General features: G+C 47.0%; 1 protein-coding gene across 1 annotated transcript in view; it reads right to left on the bottom strand.

The window, feature by feature from the left end:
• Positions 1 to 13,205, bottom strand: part of LAMA5 (laminin subunit alpha 5) — a 92,724-nt gene that overhangs the window by 52,450 nt on the left and 27,069 nt on the right. The window contains exons 3-13 of the mRNA XM_063459596.1: positions 10,137 to 10,254; positions 7,966 to 8,084; positions 7,707 to 7,877; positions 7,485 to 7,582; positions 5,799 to 5,914; positions 3,534 to 3,652; positions 3,114 to 3,204; positions 2,349 to 2,483; positions 2,059 to 2,121; positions 1,606 to 1,746; positions 405 to 542 (exon numbers count right to left, since the gene is read on the bottom strand). Of these exons, the coding sequence (XP_063315666.1) occupies positions 405 to 542; positions 1,606 to 1,746; positions 2,059 to 2,121; positions 2,349 to 2,483; positions 3,114 to 3,204; positions 3,534 to 3,652; positions 5,799 to 5,914; positions 7,485 to 7,582; positions 7,707 to 7,877; positions 7,966 to 8,084; positions 10,137 to 10,254 (1,309 nt within the window). The remainder of the gene's footprint in view (positions 1 to 404; positions 543 to 1,605; positions 1,747 to 2,058; positions 2,122 to 2,348; positions 2,484 to 3,113; positions 3,205 to 3,533; positions 3,653 to 5,798; positions 5,915 to 7,484; positions 7,583 to 7,706; positions 7,878 to 7,965; positions 8,085 to 10,136; positions 10,255 to 13,205) is intronic.

Here is a 13,205-nt window from a genome sequence, read left to right as displayed (position 1 = left end):
GCTAATAATAACTGAGAGAAGGCACTCAGGTCCAGGACAGAAGTAAAAAAAAAAGCGAGTGGATTTCTACATTTAATTGTATTTTCAAAACTCACAAATATATACAGTATATATATTCGATAAATAAAGAGATAAGAAAACATAATATTAAATATCTTAGGACTTGACCGTGCCCCTTTAACTACATGTATGTAGCTTTCTGTTCACTAATTCCATGCACAGTTCAGACCAAAATAAAATGTTGAAAATGATTCTCCGGGTCAACAGGGAGCTCTTTATTTTGTTTTGTTTTTTACTGTTTTGCGATACCTCGTACAATTTGAATAAAGCTGCGGTGGGGCACAGACTGGAAATCCAGGTAGAATACAGAGAGAGTTCAGTATATTTCGGAATAAATTACTCACGTTGGCAGAGGGGATAATTGAAGAAGCCGGAAGAACACTGATCACAATAGAATCCTATAAATCCGTCTCGGCACACACAATGCCCGGTGTCCTTGTCACAGCTCCCGTCGTACACACCAGGTCCGGAGCACGAACACTCTGCGTGACACAGAATGATACATGAAAACACCAGCGGCAGGAGGTGAAAATGGCAAAGGAAACAAGAAAAAAACTGCGGTGGGACATTCTCAGGGGCACAGACTGCGGTGGGACATTCTCAGGGGCACAGACTGCGGTGGGACATTATCAGGGAGCACAGACTGCGGTGGGACATTCTCAGGGAGCACAGACTGCGATGGAACATTCTCAGGGAGCACAGACTGTGGTGGGACATTCTCAGGGGGCACAGACTGCGGTGGGACATTCTTAGGGAGCACAAACTGCGGTGGGACATTATCAGGGAGCACAGACTGCGGTGGGACATTATCAGGGAGCACAGACTGCGGTGGGACATTCTCAGGGAGCACAGACTGCGGTGGGACATTCTCAGGGAGCACAAACTGCGGTGGGACATTATCAGGGAGCACAAACTGCGGTGGGACATTATCAGGGAGCACAGACTGCGGTGGGACATTCTCAGGGAGCACAGACTGCGGTGGGACATTCTCAGGGAGCACAGACTGCGGTGGGACATTATCAGGGAGCACAGACTGCGGTGGGACATTCTCAGGGAGCACAAACTGCGGTGGGACATTATCAGGGAGCACAGACTGCGGTGGGACATTCTCAGGGAGCACAGACTGTGGTGGGACATTCTCGGGGGCACAGACTGCGGTGGGACATTCTCAGGGAGCACAGACTGCGGTGGGACATTCTCAGGGAGCACAGACTGTGGTGGGACATTCTCAGGGAGCACAGACTGCGGTGGGACATTCTCAGGGAGCACAGACTGCGGTGGGACATTCTCAGGGGGCACAGACTGCGGTGGGACATTCTCAGGGAGCACAGACTACAGTGAGACACTCTCGGGAGCACAGACTGCAGTGGGACTCTCTCGGGGAGCACAGACCACAAAGCAATAAGTCAGGGAAAAGATGTGAAAGAGACATGGAGCAGAGGCTGTGCAGTCTTGTCGGATTCGTCATGATGCGCTACGAGAAGGTAAATTTTTGCAAGTGCTCTGGTTCTGAATTAACACAACACGTGTCTCTCCCACACCCACCTTGGCAGTTGGGACCAAAGAAGTGAGGAGCACAGTCATCGCACGCGTCTCCCTGGAAATTTTGTTTGCAGACACAAGCGCCCAGCACGGGGTCTTTGCGGCAGGCGTTTCCAACGGTCCCGGCAACATGGCAGTCACAGTCTGAGAGACAAAGAGACATTATCACACATAGAGTCATGTGACAGAGTGCGGTAGAGTCATGTGACAAGCACTATAGTCATCTGACTGTGCAGAGTAGGACATCGGGATCTAAGCAGTTAGAATGGACTGTATTCGTAATAACGTGAGACCCGTCCCACTTCCTAATCTACAAACTATGTGAGATACAGGCCGTCACCACCACGCAGTCCCATCATGCACTGCGCTATGGAAAATTTAGAATTAGCATTATTTTAGAGTATAAATAGTTTGTCTGTTTAAACATCAATAAAATGATAATAATGCCGCACTTACTGATGATTTCTCCTACGGGTAGTATCTGCTCTCCGGTCTTATCGCCTGGGGGACCTGTGATAGCTGGGAGAGAATAGAATAAAATCAATGTCACAGCATGAAGTCTCCCTCTACAGTCCAATATCTGGAACTACATGCTGAGTAGACTACAAAAATATTGTATAGAAGACAGAAGGTTCTACTAGAAATGGTCCCAGTTAAGATCTAGAGGGCTGTATTTCAGGCTCCAAAACAGAAGATTAATGAGGTTTTGCGATTACCCCAGTAATTTGTTATGAGAGCGGTCTTACCATAGCATTCTGGGAAGTTGGCGAACCCTTCAGCGCACTGCCCGCAGTCCTTGCCGGTATAGTTTGGTTTACAGTAACACCTTCCCGTCAAGTCCTCACACGTTCCATCCATGTATTCTGAATCACAAGCGCACTCTGAGGACAACACAGGACATGTCAATAGTGCGTCACATGTGGTTAATACTTACTCAGGCTGGAGGTTTGATGGGAGGGAGGGGGTTAATACTTACTCTGTCTGGGGGTTTGATGGGATGGAGGGGGTTAATACTTACTCTGTCTGGGGGTTTGATGGGATGGAGGGGGTTAATACTTACTCTGTCTGGGGGTTTGATGGGAGGGATGGGGTTAATACATACTCTGTCTGGGGGTATGATGAGACGGGGGGGGTTAATACTTACTCTGGCTGGGGGTTTGATGGGAGGGATGGGGTTAATACATACTCTGGCTGGGGGTATGATGAGACGGGGGGGTTAATACTTACTCTGGCTGGGGGTTTGATAGGAGGGATGGGGTTAATACATACTCTGGCTGGGGGTATGATGAGACGGGGGGGTTAATACTTACTCTGGCTGGGGGTTTGATAGGAGGGATGGGGTTAATACATACTCTGGCTGGGGGTATGATTGGAGGGGGTTAATTATTATTCTGGCTGGGAGTAGGATATGAGAGAGGGGTTAATACTTACCCTGGCTGGGGGTTTGATGGGAGGGAGAGGGTTATTACATACTCTGGCTGGGGGTATGATGAGAGGGGGTTAATACTTACTCTGGCAGATGTACGGTGAGTCGATTGGATGGTCGGGTGATTTGTAGTAGGTTAAGCGGCATCGCTCACAGTTCACGCCGTCAGTATTATGCTACAAAACATAACGAGAATTTATGGAATTTTCCTTCAATAGATCACACTGAATGTATACTATTAACCGTATCCCTGCCAGAACTACCAGCACTACAGCATGAATACTAATAAAATGAATAAGGCGTTTATAAAGTGCGTTATACAATCACGTGGGTGTATTCGGCCACGTGATGTCACGGGAATGTCTGACACGGAATTCATCCTAAACAATCCGTTACCCTGATACTGTGATACCTCTATTCTGTGAGTATTAAACTATCGGGATGCCAGAATCTGGGAATTGTTCCTTCTCTGCCCCTTGCCCTGGACCCTCGCATTCACGCTTACCTTGCAGTCAATGCAAACTCCTCCTCCTGCGTACTCTCCCTGGTGGTTCATGCTGGCTCTGCGGAGATCCACATCAGGATCGTAGTAACAGTCGTGTGCGTGTCCGTTACAGTTACATGCTGCAAAAACACACATGTTGTGTGAAGACACGTCATCATGCCCCCCCCTCAGTTTTATCGGAGAGGCCATCATTTTATTTACTATAAATATTATCCAGCTCACGTTATCAATGGCTCGGTTTTTACATATTCCGGTTTCTAAATCTACACTCTGACATCACAGTCGCCATCTGCAAAGCAACATACAGGCATTTTATGCAAATCAACTCAAATATCCCATGATTCATAAACTCAGACACAATCTCAGAACAAGCTCCTGAGGAACTATGCAGTCACAGAGATTAATATTACAGACATTCGTAAAATATGGTCCAAAATGGTTTCCCTGCCCCCGTTCCATTATGTGAGACACGACTATTTTACATGAAACTGGTCTCCATGACAGTAATAAGGCAGTAACCATCAGCCACAGACGCAGGGCGATTCCTCATTAATGCTGTTACACGGGTCACAGAGCTTACAATCCATGGAGGTCAATACACCAGCTGTAGTACCCACATACACGAGACATATGATATACATACAAACACACACGTTACATGCTGTCATATTAAAGGTTTTCATGCCAGAGATATACAATACAAAGCAATGTGAGAAATGTGAATAAATCCTTTGGGTAAAGAATGTTTGGGAAAAAGAAATGAGGTGTGGGGGGGGGGGTGTCTGTAACTGTAATATACCGTCAAATGCTTCTTTATGGTTCAGTAGGGGCAGCTGCTGCATGTGGAACAGATGTGCAAATTTCAACCAGAGCAAATTCTAAATCAAACGGCATGTGACTGCGCCCCCCCCCCCCCCCCTCAGTGGCTCTCGGCCCCCCTCTCGTCCCTCTGCATCTAACAGCCCTTAGCCCGCGTCCCTCTGCATTTATCAGCTCCCCTCTTGTCACTCTGCTTCTAGCAGCCCCCCTCTTGTCACTCTGCTTCTAGCAGCCCTTACCCCTCTACCCTATGCATTTATCAGCTCCCCTCTTGTCACTCTGCTTCTAGCAGCCCCCCTCTTGTCACTCTGCTTCTAGCAGCCCCCCTCTTGTCACTCTGCTTCTAGCAGCCCCCCTCTTGTCACTCTGCTTCTAGCAGCCCCCCTCTTGTCACTCTGCTTCTAGCAGCCCCCCTCTTGTCACTCTGCTTCTAGCAGCCCCCCTCTTGTCACTCTGCTTCTAGCAGCCCCCCTCTTGTCACTCTGCTTCTAGCAGCTCCCCTCTTGTCACTCTGCTTCTAGCAGCCCCCCTCTTGTCACTCTGCTTCTAGCAGCCCCCCTCTTGTCACTCTGCTTCTAGCAGCTCCCCTCTTGTCACTCTGCTTCTAGCAGACCCCCTCTTGTCACTCTGCTTCTAGCAGCCCCCCTCTTGTCACTCTGCTTCTAGCAGCCCCCCTCTTGTCACTCTGCTTCTAGCAGCCCCCCTCTTGTCACTCTGCTTCTAGCAGCCCCCCTCTTGTCACTCTGCTTCTAGCAGCCCCCCTCTTGTCACTCTGCTTCTAGCAGCCCCCCTCTTGTCACTCTGCTTCTAGCAGCCCCCCTCTTGTCACTCTGCTTCTAGCAGCCCCCCTCTTGTCACTCTGCTTCTAGCAGCCCCCCTCTTGTCACTCTGCTTCTAGCAGCCCCCCTCTTGTCACTCTGCTTCTAGCAGCCCCCCTCTTGTCACTCTGCTTCTAGCAGCCCCCCTCTTGTCACTCTGCTTCTAGCAGCCCCCCTCTTGTCACTCTGCTTCTAGCAGCTCCCCTCCTTTCTCTCTGCATCCAACAGCCCTTACCCCTTGTCCCTCTGCATCCAACAGCCCTTACCCCTCGTCCCTCTGCATCAGCCCCCTCTCGTCCCTCAACCAATACTTGTCCGCTGTCTCCCCCAGTCCAGCCTTGCCCATTGTGTCGCTTAGCCTCCCTGAGCCCAGCCTCACCCACTGCATCCCCCAGCCCAGCGCGTCCTTCATCTCAGTACACAGCTCCCTCACCCAGCCTCGCCCACTACATACCTCACCCAGCCTCGCCCACTACATATCTCACCCTGCCTTGCCCGCTGCGTCCCTCAACTCAGCCCACTGCGTCCCTGAGCCTGGTTTTGTCCACTGTGTCCCATCCTTACCCCCTGTGTTGCTCAGCCCCAGGTAATGCGTAGGAGAATCTATTACGTGCAGCACAACACTTACGTTCACACACATTGGCGCTATCCATGGTCGCAGGTTTCCACGGTAACTGTTGGTATCCAGGGCAGCAGCGATCACATGACCCACCACACGTGTTGTGCTGACAGACGCAGTACAGCCTGTGAGGAAGAATACATTTTTAGTAACAGATAATAAAATAATTTCACGGCAGAGAATCCAGCGCCAAATTCGCGGGCAGTGAGTTAGTGGGAGTCTCTGTTCATTATATACTAAATGAAAAGATCATTTATACCCCTTATTACACGTCTGTGATCTGCAGCCCTCTCCCCAGATATTACTGGAATCCAGCTCCCAACACTGACAGCCAGCTTAGCGGAGGAGCCAAGCCCTAAACCGTCATTGGTATTAACCTCATTCTAAGCCGCGATGATATCACCGCTACGCTCTGCGATCCATGTACTAAAACTGTCAACCTGCGCCACTGGCAATCTCACAGGAAATGCAGGCGAATAACCCGCTGCAACTTTACGGTCATTTCATGGAGGAGATTTTACTGAATTGCAGGATACACAGATATAAATAGCCAGAAATGTAAATGGTCTGTCCACGTATTTATATCACACGTACCACCACTGACCACAGGATATTAACAGTCTGTGAGTGGAAATAAATGTATTATTGAGGCACATACTGCTCTCCCCTCCGAATATCGAGCAAATAATAATAATAATCATTTCCCCTCACTTTATATTGTTTATTTACGATCACAAGACACAATCTGCGGCTGCGTTTGTGACCCTAGCAGACCCCCTCTTGTCACTCTGCTTCTAGCAGCCCCCCTCTTGTCACTCTGCTTCTAGCAGCCCCCCTCTTGTCACTCTGCTTCTAGCAGCCCCCCTCTTGTCACTCTGCTTCTAGCAGCCCCCCTCTTGTCACTCTGCTTCTAGCAGCCCCCCTCTTGTCATTTCATGGAGGAGATTTTACTGAATTGCAGGATACACAGATATAAATAGCCAGAAATGTAAATGGTCTGTCCACGTATTTATATCACACGTACCACCACTGACCACAGGATATTAACAGTCTGTGAGTGGAAATAAATGTATTATTGAGGCACATACTGCTCTCCCCTCCGAATATCGAGCAAATAATAATAATAATCATTTCCCCTCACTTTATATTGTTTATTTACGATCACAAGACACAATCTGCGGCTGCGTTTGTGACCCTAGCAGACCCCCTCTTGTCACTCTGCTTCTAGCAGCCCCCCTCTTGTCACTCTGCTTCTAGCAGCCCCCCTCTTGTCACTCTGCTTCTAGCAGATTGTGTCTGCAGCGAGCAGAGCATTCCGTCACGGTGTTTGTGAATAGGAGATTTTCCTCGCTCAGTGAAGGGTAACAAACTAATCCCCCTGCTCCCTGTCAGACCCCAAACACTGCAGGTGTTTATAGAAAATGTCAGAGAGGGAAACACACAGAGACCCATAGATCTTCAGTCGGGGTCAAGGGTTAATCCCGCCCTGACCGCCAGCCTTGTCCCTGGTAATATCTGTTTGATCATTACAGTATAAGCGGACGCTATATTTACACTAAAGTAAGAGAATCACGGTTTTGGGAAAGCGTGCAGTATCGCCTTCAGCCTCTGCCCCAACTTGTGCAGCATTCCCGGGGTGTAAACATGGCGTCGAGGCCAGGAAATGGTGGGTAAATGATCATTCTATATTTTTACCTGTATGGGTTGACTGGATCCTTGGCGTTGCACACTTCAGCATGGCCGTTACACACACAGCGCCCCCCGATGCTGATATCCTTCAGGCTGTAATAATACTAGGAAGGAGAGAAAAAGCTCAGATTAAACCCGGATTGCAGTACTTTACAGGCGCACAGGAAATTAAATCAGCGTCAGATTCTGCGCGTTTCCAGACGCTTACAGTTCTGCATTAATGCTCACCCTACGGGTAACAGTCGGGTCTCTGAGTGTTTTGCCCATTAGATGCCCAAGCAAGGTGTTGGTTCTCAGAAACCGCAGGCGGATGTGGGTAGCTTTGGTGAAATTTCTAAGCACAGGGGAGTGGGTGAAATTCATCGCTCCTGGACGACCTATCACCAACGAGACCACGATCTGGAATTAGAGTAATTTACACATCAAATCCGCTCACGGTAAGTTTCGATTAGAAAAACAAAGGATGCAGCGGAGATATGAGGCTTACCTCGCCATTTTCCAAAGGCACAATGCGCGAATACTCAGTCGTACAAATGACGTCGTCATCCTTTGTGATACGATCCATGGAGCGCAAACCAAAAAACTCCAGACAATCTCTCTTAGAAGCTGGAGCAGAAAATTACACTCAGAGATAAACGAGAGCTTTTTAATATTTTATTTATTCACACAACTGAAGAGCACATAACACCGTGAAGGGAGATTCCGGGGGAAAGTTCTACAAGCGGAACAATCACCATAGAAACCGATGGAATGTTCCGGTTTCTTGCCCATAGATGGGGCAGTCGTCATAGAAACTAGTAAAATGTTAAGCTCACAGCTCCACTATAAGGACTTTTTATCCACACAAACAGTAGCACTTTATTAGAATCCCCAGAAACATCTGTTACGGTGATTAATGATTAGATGTAGCAGGAACTGCTTCTCAGACATGTGGATTTTCGCTAAGCACGCACTTTGCTTGTCCCAGCGTTGGACAAATAATTGACAGGCGACCACTTATGTCCTCTCTTTCAAAAACTCCCCTCGGCTCTTCCCAAGGGATTAGAAAGTGGAGATAAACACTGCACAGAATTACTTTATCAAGGACCAGGATGTGCAAGGTTTATCCCAGAAACATGGCGAGCTGCGCAGAGTCCCACAATAGGAATTAGCATCAGAAAAGCGCAGGCAAACAGCGTACAATGCGTTAATAATGAGAATATAAAGCTTAACAGACTGATCAACCGAGACCCCAACTGAGACCCATTCCGTATCAAGATACGCTCAGATTACGAATCCGGATCGTCACACATTACTATAACCACTGTGAATCCCGGCAGAAATAATTCGCCACGCCAAGTTTTGCCACATTATTATTTTGTCCGGGTCTTCTTAATTCAATCTGTAATCATGTGACGCAATCAGTTTACTGATTTACTTTCTACCCATGATACTTGTAAATCCAATAAAACGTTTATCAAAGTTTAATATTTTGTTTTTGAAATTCAAGAGAAGCTTAAATTGAAAAAAAAATCTGACATTTTATTTAAAGTATCATTGAAGCTCGTCAATGTTTTGTCTCGGCGACCTGTACGGTACGAGAACGGAAACAAAGCACAATGAACGTTTCCTGGTCAGTCTCAGAGATAAGGGATTTCCTTAGATATAATTGCCGAGAATAGAAATGGCATGTTAGTACCCTACATCACTTGCGTCATTTTATCTGAACTTAAATAGATTAAACACGGCTCGCTCTTCCAAGACTGTCAACCTTACCCATCAGATACCCACAACAACCAAATGCCCTGTCCGAGGACAAGTAAAAATATTTAATCTTAGAAATGAACAATAATATAAAACGTGGTCAGTGTTCCGCTGCTGCGCATTCATTAAATTTGTTTTCTATTTTGAGAAATGAAGTATTGGAACGCAGAGGGGATGACGAATCGTTTGAGTTGAAGGCAGAGTTTGATAAGGGATTTGGACTTTTTATCTTGTGAAGGAGGGAGTACTCCATGACCTCGGGTCAGATGTTTACTGCGCCCCCTACTGGGCCGTATGATTATATTTATTACAAGGTTCTAGAATAATCGCATGACTGTGGAGCCATCGGATTATAAAACATGTCAAAGTTTGTCTTAGTTAGATGTTCTATAAGTTTGTAGCTCGCCCTTTATATAGATGGAGAGAGATTGGGGGTGTAGGAATTTCAGGGTTCATGGTGCGGTTGTTATTGTACTGTTGAGTTTGGTTTTAGCAACCAGGTTATGATTAGATTAAAGGATCTCAGCGCATTCACTTTACGCACATGGACAGTTATTCACTAAGCACTTAATTAGCCCAAATTAATTTCTTAAATCAGACCGCCAACTTTATGTCAGTGATAGGAGAGTCCCGGACAATGTTTAATCATTGGCAGCGGGTATATACAGAGCAGGAGAGGATTTGGGGCCTTATTTATAAACTGGGCACTGTAGGGGGACTGGGACATTTTGGGCTAAAAATGTCAAACTTTTCAAAGTCCTACTTTTTCCAGCTCGTCTGATTTCACCTGAAGTTTGCAGTTCACGATTTAGCAAATACACCCCTAAATTAATCCCCACGTTCTGTATTAGCGAGCTAGGGCCCCGCAGGAGACTCTTTTAGAGGAACGCAATAAGTAATCACAGCATCACTTACAGGCGAAGTACTGCCAGGGTTGGTAGGTAGCCCCATAATCCGTCGACCTCTCGAGCACCCACAAATCCGGACGGGGAGAGTTGGCAAACTTGATCCACACATAGGCAACATGGAACACCTGCAGAGAACAAGAGGAGCAAAAGATTAATATTAACACATTATCGGCCACTAATGACTGGCAGGAGAAGGGTTAAGGAATCAACGATACAAATATTAACCCATTATAGTCACACTTTATCTCTGATCAGTAAATTGCCCATTTACATAGAAAGGAAATGTTATTAACGCTTTACTGGTTGGGATTCCTATTAACTGCAAATATATTAACACAAGGTTTCTCAATCTATCATTTAGCGGAACTTACAAACACGCAGATCTGGCGCGAGCCACAAATATCATCCAACGTGTCCTGTGTGCCATCTCTCAGAGCAAGGATTAATCTAGCAATGGCACAAATACGCACCCCCAAGGCATTAATATAAGATTCACCCCCACGTAACAAAACGCGATAATATTTGGTGATCATAAGATTGCGTGACTTGCATGAATATTCTAAAGCTCTGACACGTGCAGCGGTGCAGTACAATGCTTTATATCGGACAGATGGCGTTTCCTATTGTAGGAGTATAATTTACAGGTGGTGACTGATCTGCTCGTCATGTACACAAGTCATGATCCCATCCATCAACTTGCCACGGATCCTCTGCCTGGCCCCGGGAGAGGTACAGGCTGCTGGATTTATTAAATCACAGAGATGTCATGTTTGGATGTTAACCTCCAGGTCTCTCGTGATACGTTAGGGCAGGTTTTATTTCACGAACATGTTCACACAGCACCCGCACGTAAACATATTACACCGCACAAAGCGTTTATTTATTACAGGTAGTGGTTCAGTAATGAACTAGTTAATTAATGATTACATAGTGATTTTCTTGTAGGTAGCCTGGGCACCAAAAGGGTTAATTCTTCCAGAAAGCGAATTTCTTTCCCAAGTTTTTTGCGGTCACTGCACGCCAGTTCATCCAACGCCGGATTCTAGGGAACGTTTTGTAAAATAAGCCAGAGCTATTTAGGGAAAGTCCCAGCGGGGCCTGTATGGCAGTGCACTAACTGCACCCGTTACATTAAAATCCATAAATGGGCAGCTGAGCGGGAGAAAAGCAGTTTGGGAGGCACAGCCCCAGGATTGGGGGGGAGAGGGGGAGAAATCGAATGATGACACAGACCCCTCCACCTTCAGGGTAGATATTACCCAGAAGGCCTGGCGTTGTCACCGGTGCAGTCAAGGTAAATATCTGGGCACAAACCGTTAGGGACTGGTATACTCTGCACCGTACACAGTGTGCTTGGTACTGGGATACTCTGCACTGTACACAGTGTGCTTGGTACTGGTATACTCTGCACTGTACACAGTGTGCTTGGTACTGGGATACTCTGCACTGTACACAGTGTGCCTGGTACTGGGATACTCTGCACTGTACACAGTGTGCTTGGTACTGGGATACTCTGCACTGTACACAGTGTGCTTGGTACTGGGATACTCTGCACTGTACACAGTGTGCTTGGTACTGGGATACTCTGAACTGTACAAAGTGTGCCTGGTACTGGGATACTCTGCACTGTACACAGTGTGCTTGGTACTGGTATACTCTGCACTGTACACAGTGTGCTTGGTACTGGGATACTCTGCACTGTACACAGTGTGCCTGGTACTGGGATACTCTGAACTGTACAAAGTGTGCCTGGTACTGGGATACTCTGCACTGTACACATTGTGCCTGGTACTGTGTATATAAAACTGTGCCAGTGTGGCGGAACCAGCCCCGCCACTTGTGCCTGGAGAGGACTGCTTGCCAGCCTCTTGCCATGTGATTATGGTCCCTGGGAGGTTGGGCCCTTTAACAGATTTGGGCATATTGTATTTTATTATGCTGCTGCTGGCCCTTTAACCCCTTAAGGACACATGGCATGTGTGACATGTCATGATTACCTTTTATTCCAGAAGTTTGGTCCTTAAGGGGTTAAGAACCATCTGGGGACATACTGTGACTTTTGGGAACAATGTCCCTTTAAGACTATGGCCCCTGGAAGATATTGCATGTTAAAGACTATTTTAGCAGATTGGATTTTAAAAGACTTGCTGCCCCTTTAAATTGTATTGGAGCAGTTCTGCAGCTTTAAATTGGCACTTCGGATGCAGCCGAAGTGGTCGAAGTGGTTACAGTGGTTTTCTGTAATGTACGTGTGTTATTGGTTGTTCTGTAAAACCCTGTGGGCAGTACTATGTGTGTAGATTGTGAATAAAAGAGGCTGTATGTGCCAGTACAGTCAGTTCTGCTTGACCTCAAAACGAAGTGTCGTCTCGTTATTGGGGGAATTGGATTATATGCTGATTGCCAGGAGTGTAAGCTGATTGTATGCTTTTCCTGTTCAGCTGTTTACAGCATTCATATGCTTGAGAGCATTCATATGCTTCTCCGGTTCGGTGGTTGTGGTGTCTGCTGCAGTGCTTGGAGTCCTCAGGAAGCGCTAGGAGCATCCTTCAACGGAGGTACCCAGTCGGGGTGCCCGTCGATCCGTTGCAGCCTGGTACTGGGATACTCTGCACATAGTGGTACTGTGTATATAAAACTGTGCCTGGTACTGGGATACTCTGCACTGTGCATTCCATGCGGTAGAGTTGTCATGATTAATCACCTGCCCTCTGGCAATGAAAGGGTGGGCTGTTTTTGTTCATTCATCTTTGTTAAACCATTAATCATGTTGGGAGCAGGTCCCCCCCCCCATGGAATGCAAACTATTACAATCCTTGTGTCTTCCCTGAAATAGTGTAAACTAAGGTAATAAACTAGTGTCAGTTACTGAGCCGGCATGGTGTTCCCATGAGATCATAAAACTTTCCACTTTTCAAACAGACACATTTTCCAGATTGTGCTTTAAACTGTCGGCTAAATTCACAAATTATTGTAAGGTTCGATGGTTAATGCCACCCGACACAAAGAATCCGTGCCGGTAACACGCCGTACAATCTGCACCCAACACAAAGAATCCGTGCCGGTAAAACGCAGT

This window comes from Pelobates fuscus, chromosome 6 (genome assembly GCF_036172605.1).
Source record: "Pelobates fuscus isolate aPelFus1 chromosome 6, aPelFus1.pri, whole genome shotgun sequence".
NCBI classification, from domain to species: Eukaryota; Metazoa; Chordata; class Amphibia; order Anura; family Pelobatidae; genus Pelobates; species Pelobates fuscus.
The sequence above is the reverse complement of the archived record's forward strand: the minus strand, read 5'-3'. Positions and strand labels throughout refer to the sequence as shown.